This window comes from Malaya genurostris, chromosome 3 (genome assembly GCF_030247185.1).
Source record: "Malaya genurostris strain Urasoe2022 chromosome 3, Malgen_1.1, whole genome shotgun sequence".
Lineage (NCBI taxonomy): Eukaryota > Metazoa > Arthropoda > Insecta > Diptera > Culicidae > Malaya > Malaya genurostris.
Genome location: NC_080572.1, coordinates 201,680,830 through 201,696,274, shown reverse-complemented (window position 1 = coordinate 201,696,274; position 15,445 = coordinate 201,680,830). Strand labels below are relative to the sequence as shown.

Here is a 15,445-nt window from a genome sequence, read left to right as displayed (position 1 = left end):
GAGAAAAATCCTGCGCTCAATACTTAACGGTGAAAAAGAGAATAGAAAATGGCACAATGCGGCCAAAAAAGCAGCAAAATTAATGAGCAAAATAAAGTAGACAGCGAACGTAACAATAATGCCGGAAGAGTGATGTTCTATAGAAATTCTACTCATAATTGTCCCATATCCTATGGAAGTGCAGGGCATGGGAGGTTTCTTTCCAAATTAATCATTTCAGTAGATATACGGATTAGTTGTAATGTACGTTTCACTGGAGCTTCACAAAGGCATGAATACGCAAACATTCTGATTATCATCCTTTAATCTTTCGTCTTTCGATCAAGCTGAAAATCCTTGCAAATTCATCTAATTCAGGTTCCAATTAAGTATTACACTCGTTCTAAACTGTTGATTTACTTGTAAGTATTAAGTCTTTTCGTCGTTTGATCTACTTTTATGTATAGTTTTAGTTCCCTCTGGTCTCAATCGAAACTCAAGACTTTCTATGAAAGTGTAGGATATTAAAAACTGTGGTCACTGACACCCGAAGAAGAAATTTAGAAGCAAATTAAACAATGATTGAACTGGTATCATACCCTAGCTTCCAGCACAGCTCAACCATTTCGAATGAAACGTGGAATTACGGGAAAGCTCAATGATAACCGAGGGAATGGTGGCGTTGATTTCCGTAGAAAAAAAAACAACACCAATAACTGTGATCCTGGGGCATGCTCTTAGGGCGTAAGTCTCTTCGGGTCACGGGGAAACATCGATGTTTTTCGGATATTGTCGAGACCCAAGTACAGCATTACGACTCGCTCCAAACCAATACCGCCTCCGGCATGCGGTGGACACCCAAAACGGAACGCTTCGATGTATGCGGCAATTTTGGAAATGTCTGGGTGGCAAAAAGTTTTGTTATTTTTCAATGGATATGAAAATTCTTGGGAGTTTGTTACCAATTGCGTGATGCTTTGCGCGTTCTACCAGATACTCAGGATCGTGAATACGCTGGGCACCGGACAAAATTTCCTCTCCTCGCATGAACATGTCGTACGAGTTCGATATCTTGGGATTCGACGGATCCGGCATGGTATAAAATGGCCTAACTGCCAGAGGAAATTTGTCCAGGATGTAAAAATCAGTATCATACTTTGCTTTGACCAGTCTTCCGAGTAGCTTTTCACTGGGCGTCGATAGATCCTCTTCGTCGTCCATCGTTATGCCGGCTTCTCTCAGCATCTGGACAGCTTGTGCGAACTCTAATCTCAACGGGGGTTCCAAGAATTTGAACGGCTCTACGTTGAATTGCTGACCAACGGCAGTGATTTCGCGAGCGTAGCTGAAAAAAGTTAAGTAGTTAAGCTGGATTCATAAAACTCACCAACCAAGCTGGCTTACCTATCGCGTAAACCTTTGAAAATTTCAGTGAACGTATTTCCAATAGTATCCAACACCTCATGATAATGATATTTGAATGCCATTTCCAGATCGAGTCCAACGAACTCCGTCAAATGTCGGTGCGTGTTGGAGTCTTCCGCGCGAAATACTGCACCCACGGTGAACACTTTGTCGAAGTCAGCCGCAATGGCCATTTGCTTGTAGAGTTGCGGTGATTGAGCGAGATATGCTGAGTCTACGATTAGTAAATAGAAACCATAAGTCAAAAAAGAAACTTGTGGGGAACACCTTGCACCAACCTTTGAAGTAGCTAACCGTAAACACGTTCGCACCTCCTTCACTGGCTGCCGAAATAATTTTCGGAGTGTGAATCTCTGTGAAGCCTTGTCGGGCCAGAATGTCACGAAACAGTTTACACACTCCAGCTTCCAGTCGAAATATTGCTTGATTCGCCGGAGTTCGTAGGTCGAGAACGCGGTTATCCAACCGGGTGTCCTGATTGACGCGAATACGCAATGCTTCCGGATCGTCGGATTTCTCAGGACGTGCCGCATCTTCAATTTGCAGCGGAAGTTGAGCTTTGGCAGACGACACCAAATACAGTTCAATCACATGCAGTTCCAAATCTTGCTCTGTGCAAGCTTCAATTTTATTCGCGACCGGTACAACCCGCGCCTTTATGTCGACTATACTTTCTCGTGGAACGCTCCCGGAAAACTTGACCATCTGCTTCGACACGGTATCGTCGTTTACAGCCACCACGCACTGTACCGTACTGCTCTGCTGACGAAGGACCAGGAAACACTGCTTTCCTTTACTACGCGTCGTATGGACACGACCGCGGACCCACGCGAGTGAATCCTTCGCCATAGCGCCAAGCTCATGAACCGGTACAAAGTTTCGCTCGGAATGTTTCACTGTACTTTGTATCATCTTAGTCACACCGTACAGGCCCTCCGAATAATCGGCACTGTCGGTGCCCGCTGTATCTGGCTGAGCTTTTTCGGCAGCGGCGGCCGCTTTGTGTTCTGCTTTCTAAACAAAACAAAAAACAAACATTACGGCGATGATTTGGTTACTCATATCGGGTAGGAAGCTAAGAATAGTAATCTTACCTTAGCGGCTTTGGCAGCATCCTTTGCTGCTTTTTTGGCCGCATTCTTCGATTGCTCATGTTCTTCGACCATCGTGGCGCACAGAATACTGTCCTTCGTTAGACTAGGATAAGAATCAAGCCGTCGATAAAAAAAATACATTTTGATTAGTAAAGAGTGGATGATGAATACTAGAGCTACATCAAAATAAAGGGTGATTTATTTGCTGGTATTTTATGATCACTATTTCGGATCTGGGATCTGATGTGGCCGAACAAGGTTCGTGAGGCCAGCAACTAACATAACCTACAAATTTAAATAGTTTTTAGTAAAAATTTGAACGATTTGATTCCTTTTTTTTGCATAAATATCTGTTTAAGAACCATTTTTCACTGGGCTGTCGTCCGACATCCTTATGACATGCCCAGCCCATCGTAGACGTCCGATTTTAGCTGTCCGTACGATAGGTGGTTCTCCTAGCAGCTGTTGCAATTCGTGATTCATACGCCGTCTCCACGTTTCGTCTCCATCTACACTCCGCCATCGCTGGTCCTCAGTACCTTTCTTTCGAAAACACTGAGGACGTGTTGGTCCTCTGTCTCGTGGCCATAGATTGGTCCAGGTCTCGTGGCCATAGAGAACAACCGGTCTAATGAGCGTTTTGTAGATGGTCAATTTCGTGCGGTGGCGTACTTTTCTCGATCGAAAAGTTTTTCTGAGTTCAAAGTACGCACGATTCCCTGCCAAAATACGTCTCTGTATTTCTTTGCTGGCGTCATTGTCGGCGGTCACCAGTGAGCCCAAATACACGAACTCGTCAACCACCTCGATATCGTCACCAAGTACAATTATTCGTGGTGAGAGGCATAGTGTTTCTTATCTAGAGCCTCTTCCTCTCATGTATTTTGTTTTCGACGCATTTATGGCCAGTCCGATACGCCTAGCTTCAGCTTTCAGTCCGATGTAGGTTTCCATCATCTTCTCAAGGTTACGTGTCACAATATCAATATCGTCAGCGAAGCCAAAAAGTTGTACGGACCTTCGGAAGATCTTGCCACTCGTGTCGATCCTCGCTCTTCGAATCACACCTTCCAGGGCAATACTGAACAAGATACAAGAAAGTTCATCACCTTGACGTAGCCCTCTCCGAGATTCGAAGGGACTCGAGAGCGTCCCGGATACTCGGACGAAGCACATCACTCTATCCATCGTTGCTTTGACCAATCGCGTTGGATAGAGTGATGTGCTACGTCCGACCATAGCTGTTCTCGATCGATTGTGTCGTATGCCGCTTTGAAGTCAATGAATAGGTGATGCGTGGGTACGTTGTATTCACGACACTTCTGGAGTACTTGTCTTATCGCGAATATGTGATCCGTTGTGGCGCGGGCTCCAGTAAATCCCGCTTGGTACGGCCCTACGAATTCCTCAGCTATTGGTGATAGACGACGGTAAAGGATTTGGGAGAGTACCTTGCAGGCGGCGTTCAGCAATGTGATTGCGCGGTAATTGCAACAGTCTAGCTTACCGCCCTTTTTGTAGACGGGACATACCACTCCATCCATCCATTCCTGCGGTAGAATCTCCTCCTCCCAAATCCTAGAAATCATCCAGTGCAGCGATCTAGCCAGTGCCTATCCTCCATGTTTGAGCAGCTCGCCTGGCAACTGGTCATTACCCGCGGCTTTGTTGTTCCTCAGCTTGCCGATCTCCTCACTTATCTCCGATAGATCAGGGGCTGGGAATCTGTCGTCGACTGAGCGTGCACCCAGATTGATTCCTGTACCGTTCTCTGTATCTTGTGCTTCGCCATTCAGATGCTCGTCATAGTACTGCTTCCACCTGTCGATTACCTCACGTTCGTTCGTGAGAAAGTTACCACTGGTATCTCTGCACATTTCGGCCTGTGGCGTGTAGCCTCTACGTGAGCAGTTCACCTTCTCATAGAACCTCCGCGTGTCATTTGCGCGGTACAGCTGTTCCATCGCTTCACGATCTTGGTCTTCCTGGTGGCGCATTTTCTTCCGGAAAACCGTGTTCTGTCTGTTCCGCACCTGTCTGTATCGTTCCTCGTTCGCTCTAATGCGGTGTTGCAGCATCCTCGCCCTTGCTGCATTCTGCTCTTCGACCAACTGCTGACATTCGCCGTCAAACCAGTCATTTCCTCGATTCGATAACCTCGTACCTCCAGCCGTCTTCAAGAGTCGCCGCGCCAAGCTGCTCTTCCGTTGGTAGCACTAGTTTTGAGCGCATCCCTAACCTAATACGTACAAATTATCCCTAACCTAGTATCCCTAACCTAATACGTACAAATTTTGAATTATTTGTAATTTTATATTGTACAGAGATTGAGCACCCCTCTTCAAATTTCGTGCAGTATTGTTCGAATTTTTGTTCTAGTATATCCAGGGAGGCCATCTCATGTACTTCACTAGTCCTTGTCCAAGGAGGCAGATTTAGCATCATCTTTAAGATCTTACTTTGAATGTGCTGGAGCCTAAATTTGTGCGTTCGTGCACAGCCCCGCCAAACAGGGACTGCGTATTCAATGGATTCTTCAGCCACAGTTTAGATGTTCTACAAATCAGCGGATACAGAGACCTAATGAGTTTGCTGCATTTTTGAACGATTTTGTCAACATGTTACCAGAATATCAGATGTCTGTCAAGTGAGTCTTAGATAGATAACTTCGTCGGACCATTGGGTGACCTCATCACTGAATCGTATTCGGCATTAGCTTGATGGAACAAGTTTTGGAGATCTTGAATGTGGACACAAGATGACCTGAGTTTTTGCTGCATTGATCACAATTTTCTAGCTTGTAAAATATTCAGTAAGAGCTTCCAGACCTGTCTGTCGTTTATTCTTCAGAGCATTAATGCTCAAGACCTTTGTAAAAACCTGTTTTAATCCACCTAGTGGTGTAATGATGCCTTTCTCATGTATAATATTGTTGTATTCTATTCAAAAATTTTTTCTTCGATTTTTGAAAGAAACCAAGAGATTGTTTGTGCATTAACTAGTACAACATACAGAATAAAACAGTGCATTGATTGCGTAGGTTATCCTTAAGAAAACGAAGTGGGTTCACTATTATATGCACTTCCGGCACCGGAACCCGAGAACCGGTATAATCAATGTTGGTTCGTACGGCCACCAACTAACATGACACACAAACTCTACTAGTACGACACTCTGAATTACGATTTGAATGTTTGTTGCATCCGAAAATATATTAATTGACGATGTACAATATTGAAAACACTTTACCCTATAACTTCGGAACCGGAAGCCGGATCCGGATGAAATTCAGGAATTCCGTATAGGACCGGAAGACCTTTCATTTGAATATAAGTTTGTGGAAATCGGTCAAACCATCGCTGAGAAAAGTGAGTGAGATCTATTTTGGTATATATGACCACTATTTCCGGTACTTCCGGAACCGGATACCGGGAACCAGGATAGCCGGAATCGGTTTGTTTAGTTGCCTACTGATAATGACTATCGATTTTTGTAGTTTTGAGACCAGTTTAGAAATTTTTTTACGTTTTTTGTTTCGCCGGTTTAAGTGACGGTGTACAATATTGAACACACTTTACCCTATAATTCCGGAACCGGAAGTCGGATCCGAATGAAATTCTGGAATTCCGTATGGGACCACGAGACCTTTCATTTGAATCTAAGCTTATGAAAATCGGTCAAACCATCGCTGAGAAAAGTGAGTGAGATCTATTTTGGTATATATGACCACTATTTCCGGAACTTCCGGAACCGGATACCGGGAACCAGGATAGCCGGAATCGGTTTGTTTAGTTCCCTACTGATAATGACTATCGATTTGTGTAGTTTTTAAACCAGTTTAGACATTTTTTTACGTTTTTTGTTTCGCCGGTTTAAGTGACGGTGTACAATATTGAACACACTTTACCCTATATTTCCGGAACCGGAAGTCGGATCCGAATGAAATTCTGGAATTCCGTATGGGACCACGAGACCTTTCATTTGAATCTAAGCTTGTGAAAATCGGTCAAACCATCGCTGAGAAAAGTGAGTGATATCTATATTGGTATATATGACCACTATTTCCGGAACTTCCGGAACCGGATACCGGGAACCAGGATAGCCGGAATCGGTTTGTTTAGTTGCCTACTGATAATGACTATCGATTTGTGTAATTTTGAGACCAGTTTAGAAATTTTTTTACGTTTTACGTTTTTTGTTTCGCCGGTTTAAGTGACGGTGTACAATATTGAACACACTTTACCCTATAATTCCGGAACCGGAAGTCGGATCCGAATGAAATTCTGGAATTCCGTATGGGACCACGAGACCTTTCATTTGAATCTAAGTTTGTGGAAATCGGTCAAACCATCGCTGAGAAAAGTGAGTGAGATCTATTTTGGTATATATGACCACTATTTCCGGAACTTCCGGAACCGGATACCGGGAACCAGGATAGCCGGAATCGGTTTGTTTAGTTGCCTACTGATAGTGACTATCGATTTGTGTAGTTTTGAGACCAGTTTAGAAATTTTTTTACGTTTTTTGTTTCGCCGGTTTAAGTGACGGTGTACAATATTGAACACACTTTACCCTATAATTCCGGAACCGGAAGTCGGATCCGAATGAAATTCTGGAATTCCGTATGGGACCACGAGGCCTTTCATTTGAATCTAAGTTTGTGAAAATCGGTCAAACCATCGCTGAGAAAAGTGAGTGAGATCTATTTTGGTATATATGACCACTATTTCCGGAACTTCCGGAACCGGATACCGGGAACCAGGATAGCCGGAATCGGTTTGTTTAGTTGCCTACTGATAGTGACTATCGATTTGTGTAGTTTTGAGACCAGTTTAGAAATTTTTTTACGTTTTTTGTTTCGCCGGTTTAAGTGACGGTGTACAATATTGAACACACTTTACCCTATAATTCCGGAACCGGAAGCCGGATCCGGATAAAATTCAGGAATTCCGTATGGGACCACGAAACCTTTCATTTGAATCCTAGTTTGTCAAAATCGGTTCAGCCATCTCCGAGAAAACCTAGTGAGATTATTTGACACACACACACACACACACACACACACACACACACACAGACATTGCTCAGCTCGATGAACTGAGTCGAATGAAGCTTGTCTCTTCGGGTCTATTTTTACTGGACTATTTTTTCAAGTGATCGCATAACCATTCTATATGAGAAAGGCAGAAAACGTTAACGAACTTGAAAACTTGTTGAAGGAACAAATGTACCACGGCATTAAAAAGGTTGAAGAGCTACAATTGAAAAAGTTTAATAACGCCATAACGTAACAGCTTCAGTTGTCATCTCATCTCCAGTAAAAATGCAAAGTCGACACTGACACTAAGAATCCTTCCAGCTTGAGGCTCGAACTCTCAGCTCCAGTAGTCATCTCATATACAAAAACCATGAACTCAGAAAACAGATATACAGTCTCGCATATGAACTGTGTATAAAGTTTGCTCATTCAGCGTGGCGAACACTTTTAGATGTCACTGCGGTCGACACTATTTTGGGGGCAGCTCATATCACATCCGGAACTCTTTCCCTCCCTACTAACACATATTCTATCCCGTGATTCTCGAGAAGATACAGTGGTACCCGCGGTCTCTAGAAACAACGAGTATCGGACTAACATTCCTTCATTTTTCTCAGTAGCACAACCTTTGATCGTAGCCGGCGTCGTTATTGATCATTTTATGAAAAGTTAGGAGTGAGAGGATATGTACAGAGAAAATTATTTGCTTCTCCCAAGCTTCATTTTCTTGGTTCATGGTACATTTCCACTTATTCGATCGATCACAAAGTGCAACTACGGGCGATCTACTTCAGCTTAGCTCAGCGCGCAGATGTCAGGGCGAAAAGACACATTCAAGCAGCGGCATCGGAGAGCGCACCTTCTGCGTGGTTGAAAAATGTAACGCACAGGTCGTAGCTCTTATTTGCCTTCCGGTCGTCAAGGCGAGAGGACGCATTAAACTACTGGTCGTTTGCATTGAGGAGAAAGAAAACGAAAAGTGAACAACATTATATAAAATCAGCCGTTCTAATGGCTCTAAATGTTATCTAAAGAACTATTAAGATTACTTCTTTGCAAATCGAAGGTAAAAATCATGAGTTTAATGAAATTCCAAAATAATTTGATTTGCTCCGTGCACTTTTCGCTGTGTGAAAATCGTTTGAGAAAAATGTTCCAAACTGTGCTAAATATCGTAGAGAAGTCCACAATTTGATCCTTCTAAAAGGCAAGAATGAATCCTGTACGGTATCTTAATAGTTTCTTTCAATGAAATATGCAAATCCGAAATGAAATAATCGACGTCAAAATTCTATGAGTGTCTATATGTGTGGCCGTTGGAATCGCCCATTTGTGAAAAAGATACAAACGAAATCACGTAAAACGGGGGAAAGCTTCACAATTCACACAATCGATCAACTATTAAGTCGAATTCGAAAGTATAAATAAATCGTGTCAGTTTTATTCGTATTCACGACATCCAGTTATGTATCTGACATTACACACCCGTATTTTTTTTTAAATATTTCTTTTAGAAATTAAGTATTTTATGGAAATCTCGATTTAGAAATAGGAAATATTCATTATGACAAGTGCAGCTAACAATGGCAAAAAGTCTTTCTTACATTTTTCATATAGAGAGGGGTTATGCAAACACTGTGAAAGCCGATTTTCAAACCAAGGCCCGAAGGGCTGAGCGTCATATACCATTCGAATCAGCTCGTCAAGCTTCATTAGAGACTGTTTCTTCGATTCGACAACCTCCTTGAATCGATTATATGATTTTGACGCTTAGCCGCAAGATTTTCAATATGTTTTTGCTCAAAACTATGAGGATTTACTTGATAGAAGACTCAAGATTTCAATAATCCTTGGAACTACGTTTAAAAATCTCATCCATAATTTGTCCAATCGTTCATCTTCTGAACTGACAGTACCATCCAGCTCAATGTATTCCATCTTTATTATGTTTGTTACTCCGCAACTAATGTTATTAGATTTTTTATCGTGACGTCACAAATGAACAAGCATTCATCTTTGACAGTTTAGCGGTACTGTTTACAATCAAGTTTAAACAAAAATCTAAGAACACATCTTAAAAAATCATTTTTACACTTTGCAAATTTTATACTTTCCTTTCCGATAATAATCTTAAGGTGAAATGTAGCGTCATAAAATGCGCGCAAAATTTTATCCGCTTCAGTTGAACGAACCGTCGCACAAAGCATACCAAGAAAAACGGACACATAGAAACAAGAACTTTTTTCAATGATTGAGCGCAGTTGGTTTACCTCTCGTTATATTGGCTTGTAAAAAAGACTGGACGTAATGGATTTTTGAATCTTTCACACTTTGAATATATGTTAATTCAATCGTTATTGTAGTGATTACTCTTACACTAGAGCTATAAATCATGAGTAATTATGAATGACTAACATGAGGTTATATGTATATGTATTGACCAACTTGCTAACCATGTATATGCCTGTTGTTTTTCAATATTTATCACATTGTTTGTATCACGATAATACTTGGTTTGTATTTCATTCAGTAGCTTGTCAATGATGAAGTTATAATTTGCTATAAAAATTGCTACAATCTAAAATAATACCTGTCATACGATATTACACAGCCAAGCTTTATTGCTTCAGCAACATCAATGCATTGAACTCAACCGAATTGGACATTATTACCATTATAAATGACAGTTACTTAGAAAATAAACAATTTCTTACAATACGCATTTTATTGTATTCAACTCGTTTTTATTGCAACAAAAAACGCAATGCTGCATAAATTCGCGTCATAATTTTATATGTAATTTTTGCTCACGATATAATGCCACCGTGCTCACCGTGCATTTCTCACACCACCTCAATACGAAACAGCAGCGCGCAAGCAATAAAAAAATGCGAAAAAGTTTATGTAAACTTTTTCAAATTTCGGTTGTTTTAGCTCAAATTTTATAATTTTGAGTTGCATTTTCAGATTCTTTGTGAAATTGTGCTACAAACACTACTTTTCAGTTCTAAAATCATCCCCGTGGAACGGAACAGTAACCGTTTATGCATTTCAAAAACCAATTACGGCTCGGCAAAGCAAAATTTCAAAATTCTAAGAATACTTATTTATGATAAATTCGATATCGAAAACTTAAGTGTTTTTGGTTTTTCGAAAATCGGTCTAGTTTTTGAATAATTGATCAAAAACGCGATTTTCGCATTCCGCTACATTTCACCTTAAGTGCAGCTTTCACCCCAAATTCAATTTTTGTAGGTGTTTTCTAGGTTGGCAGAAATACCATCAGTCATTTGAAAGCCAAATAATTAAAAAATAAATTTAAAGCCTTACTACTTCGATCAAAAAGTTACCGGAATCACCACTGTGTGACGCTCTCAGTCACCCGATTAGTTTTTTATGTTTTTAGGTTGCCACATCTGACATTGATATTCTATCAAATTTTAAGTTTGATATTGGGCCATTTGTAAAATTTACGCTGTATTGAGTACATCTGCGATTGTGCGTGTCCTCAATTTTGCACAAATCCAGCAGAAACATTCAAATTATCCTTATTTTTCATTATGAACATTCTAAGTGCTGTTATTGATGACAAATAAGAAAGCTCTGATGCTTCCAGATTAATCTAAAACTGCTGTTAAACCCTTTAAAATTTTTGGTAAAGACATGGGGTGTTGCCTCAATTACCAATGGAATGTTCAATATAGAACCTGTATGTGACAATAAGTTGTTTACTTTTACTGATCATCTCGCTCAAACGCAAAATTGGGCATCTTACTTTTCACTTGTTAAAAAATATCATGATGTAACAACTGTTACTCACTTGTTTACTTCCGTGACGTCAGATAGGATATTGCATTTTGGTACAATATCTTTCGAGTGTTACATAAATAGTGTAAACTTCGCGTCTGCTTAGCTGTTTGAAATAAAAATAACGGAACAACGTAGCAACAGTAACAACGTAGCAACAGTAACAACGAATCAATGGACGAAGGCGCGATAGGTGAACCATAAGCCCCCAAGCAACGATGAATGGAAAAATATTTCTCTTCCAAGGAAAAGATTATCGAAGATATCTAGCACAAAGAAACATTAGTCATTTTATTTATACTTCAAGGATCTGTCTAACTTCAAGGATCTTGATCCATGGCTAATGAATAAATGAAACAAAACATTCAATACAAACTTCATAGAAAAGCTATTTGCTATAGGAACCTAGCCAAAAATGTTCCAGGATCAGCCCTCAGTGTTGTTCTAGTTGTTGATATATCCAAAATTGAATTGCTCGAATAATCTCAATAGATTGACAATCAATTTTACGATCACAAACTCTTCCTTTCCTCACATACAACATTAAATTACGCTATATTGCAAAAAAATAACCTCAGCCAAGTTAACGAGAAATTCACTGCCACGGTCAGTGTCACTACCGGCTCTTGATCAGCGAAGCAGACGAGTTTATTGCGTGCATCAGATGAGCAGAACCCATACATCCACGCTTCGAACAGTGTGGGAGAACAACACCCCCGCGAAGTCATCGATGACGTTTTCATAGACTTGTGCATTGAGCTAATCATCAATGTTATGATTTAATTTTAGCCGAATTTTTTACACAAGGTATATTCAATTTTTACCAGATTAATAAAAGAAAATTTAGCTTCAAAACTGCCGAATATCTAAACATTTCCTGCTAACCAATATCAGAAAAATAAGAAAATGAGCACCAAGACATTTAAAGATTTATCATTTAATATCAAACCGGGAGCAATAGCAAGTTATGAAGCAAAAGATTAACCTGTTTAATACAAGCCCATCACAAATAATTTTTTTTTCTGGATTCCAAAATGTTCCCAACTATTTTAATCACAAATCACGCAAGCCTACGAATGCATTGACGTGGTGATAGCGGCGGAGTGAAATACGTCGTCCAATCTAAAGATTGCATAATGTTGTCGGTGTATTCGCCGGTTGGCACATACACTTCCGCAAAGGCAATGTATCAAACGCTGCCAGATGGACGTCACAAGACAGAACCGACCGAGCATAAAATCGTTTCCGATTTGGTAGTTAGTATTGCATCATGCTATTTTTAATCGGAACAAACTTCTTATTAAAAGTATAATTTCATGACAGAAATCTTTTGCGGAACAGATAGAAATTTACAATCCTGGTTTGAATGGCTGGACATACAACGGAACTGAAAAAATATTGGCCTCAGACTCGGAAGAAAAAAGAATCAGCAAACCAGCGGAAATATTGAATGATTCTCGTACTTACTTGATTTTTTTAAGCTAAACCGTACAAAACCGTATTAACCACTATCGTATGAACTTTCCGTAAAAAATGTAGCACATAATCCTTTAAAATTTCTTCTTTTACCAAAAATGATCACCACATTCTCACATTGCCCAAATGAATTGATAGTGAAAGTGGCGACTACGGTTGTCAAACAGAGATGCCAGGTCTGCAGATTTGTCTGTAAATGTGCAGATTTGGGGTATAGTGCTGCAGACATTTTTTGTTGTGCAGACTTTTGCAGACTTTTGAATTTCTCGCAGACTTTGACAGACTTTTGAAATTCTCGCAGACTTTCCGCGACCTTTTTTTTGCTCGCCAAGTCAGTTTTGTTTGTCATACTTTATAGACAAATTGCTGCCAGCACATACTTGCTGACTGCAGATTTTTTTTCAGATTTACAGACCCTGGCTGCAGACATTTGAAATTTTTACCTGGCATCTCTGTTGTCAAAGTGTATTTTGTGTAGTAGCACGCAGGGTTGCAAAAAATGTTTGCTGAATTTGGGTAGCTTATTCACAAAAGCGATATTTACACTCTCCTGTCGTTCTCTCAAAAAGTATCTAATAAAATAGCTAAGACAAGACCTGAGAGCAAATTCAGCAGCTGGAACTTTTAATCACAGACTAACAGACAGGACACTCAAATCAGATTCGTCAATCATTTTAACGGTCATTTCGAATATTCCTTTATTAGGGACAGTACTCACCTGTGTCATGATGGCGCCACGTTACCCTATCAAAAATATCCTGTCTGTCATCTAGACTGTGTTTATTTTTTTCATTTACCAACAGAGTTGCCATTCATACAGAATTACCTGTAATGTATTGATTTGTATACGTCCATGCGAATTTCATGCAGGATACAGATTTAATACATATTGCCAAAACTATATACATAATTGTGCCTACTTCTCATCCTCCAACGCAGTACAAAATCGAACCCGTTTTGTTACAATATTTACCTGCTTCTGGTCTACCGCCACTTAATTTCGGATGAAAATTACCAACACAATAAAAAATAATCTAGATGAGCAACGTTGAGAAAAATAAATGGTTACCTTCCAACATCGCTGAAAAAAATAAGTATATTATCAACGTAACCCAATAATTTATTGTGATGATTCATTTTCAAATATTATGATGAAATCAGGCATCCCTGCAAGCAGCTGATCGGTGTTGACAAACGAGGGGAAACCAACTAGTAAAAAAACTTTCACATAACACAAGGGGTGTACCGATAGTAAATAGTTCGCGCAGTACAATATAGGTGGAACTAGTGAATCACGAAAAATTATTTTGATAAGAATTTACTCATACTGTCATGTCTGTTAGTCTGTGTTTTAATATGGGAGATTTATAATAGCACTGAAACTGGAACAAACGTATCCCCGGAAAACCGTTCTAGTTTTAATTATTCTAACAGTTCTCCTGTCAAATTTAAAACTGGCATATACTGCGTTTATTATTATTATTGTAAGTTTATTTCACCTCGACTTTAACCATATGGTCTTTCGCCGAGGACTACCGTTATATTTTTTTTACTATATTTAAAACACGGGTAAAATACTGCTGGAGCTCCAGTTTTTCTTGTTATAAAATCCAGAATCAAATTTAAAAATTCCCATAAATTATGCATCTAGAACTAGAACACTACTGGGGACGAGTGTAGTGTGATGGGTTCTACGCAGCCCATCTGGCTTATGGCCCGAAGAGGCGAATGACCTTAAGGTTAAAACCTCTATAATTGAAACAAAAAAAATGAACACTACTGAAGATGCCCTGACAACTGGGAGCTAATAGTTTTGTTAAAATTTTTGTCAGAATGTTCCAGTTCCAAATTGGCTGATTTAGTCAACTCAAGCAATAAGGAAAATAAAAATGAAAAACAAAACAACCGATACACTGAGCAAGGGTGTAAATAACATTCCAAAATACGTATCTGTATTAAACGTTAGATACACTGAAAATAATGACTGAGAAAATAGTGACTTTGTGAGACTGTAATGACGTGACATAATAGAATAAAACGGTACAACAACAGTACTATTAGTGACAATATTCTACTAACAGCTCCAACGAAAAACTGGAGACATTTTGCTTGGTCAGCTGTTTTCAAACCACTGACTGCTTTTCTTTGGTTTATTGTTGCACAGTCTATAAATGTTGTCTTTTAAAAAGATATTAGATTTTTTTTATCGTGACTTCACAAATGAACAAGCATTCATCCTTGACAGTCCAGTGGTACTGTTCACAAACAAGCTTAGAAAAAACCAAGGCACACATCTCAAACAATCATCGTTATGCTAGCTATTTTTATTCAATAAATCGAATCGAACCGTAAACAAATGTTTTAAAACTTTATTTAGGTGAGATAGACTGTGAACGGTTTCATCCGCCTGTCAACAGACAAACAAAAAAACGTCAAAGTCAAAGTTCGCATTTTTAAAATAATTACTCGATCACATTTCATTACACTTAAACTAGAGTAATGGATGATGCTGAGTGAGATAGGCGTTTTTGTTAATTTCCTGCGAAATTCAACAGTTTATGCTGGAATTCTGAGCAGAACTAGTTATTTACTAGTTCTGTATATCCGAAACTTATGAAGATTTAAA

The 15,445-nt window shown here is 39.6% G+C and overlaps 1 protein-coding gene across 1 annotated transcript; it reads right to left on the bottom strand.

Moving 5' to 3' along the window:
- Nucleotides 1-220: 220 nt before the first annotated feature.
- On the bottom strand, nucleotides 221-12,962 carry LOC131436252 (aspartate--tRNA ligase, cytoplasmic). The gene is made up of 6 exons (XM_058604874.1): nucleotides 12,811-12,962; nucleotides 2,499-2,601; nucleotides 1,683-2,418; nucleotides 1,384-1,618; nucleotides 942-1,324; nucleotides 221-880 (listed from the first exon to the last, which is right to left on the bottom strand). Exons 2-6 carry the CDS (start codon nucleotides 2,568-2,570, stop codon nucleotides 717-719), a joined length of 1,590 nt encoding a protein of 529 aa, XP_058460857.1. The 5' UTR covers nucleotides 2,571-2,601; nucleotides 12,811-12,962; the 3' UTR covers nucleotides 221-716.
- Nucleotides 12,963-15,445: the final 2,483 nt, after the last annotated feature.

Coding starts and splice junctions, on each gene's coding strand:
- LOC131436252 (XM_058604874.1), bottom strand. CDS start 2,570: ATGGTCGAAGAACATGAGCAATCGAAGAATGCGGCCAAAAAAGCAGCA. Junction 2,419..2,498: donor ATGCTGCCAAAGCCGCTAAG/GTAAGATTACTA, acceptor TGTTTTGTTTAG/AAAGCAGAACACAAAGCGGC. Junction 1,619..1,682: donor TACGGTTAGCTACTTCAAAG/GTTGGTGCAAGG, acceptor TACTAATCGTAG/ACTCAGCATATCTCGCTCAA.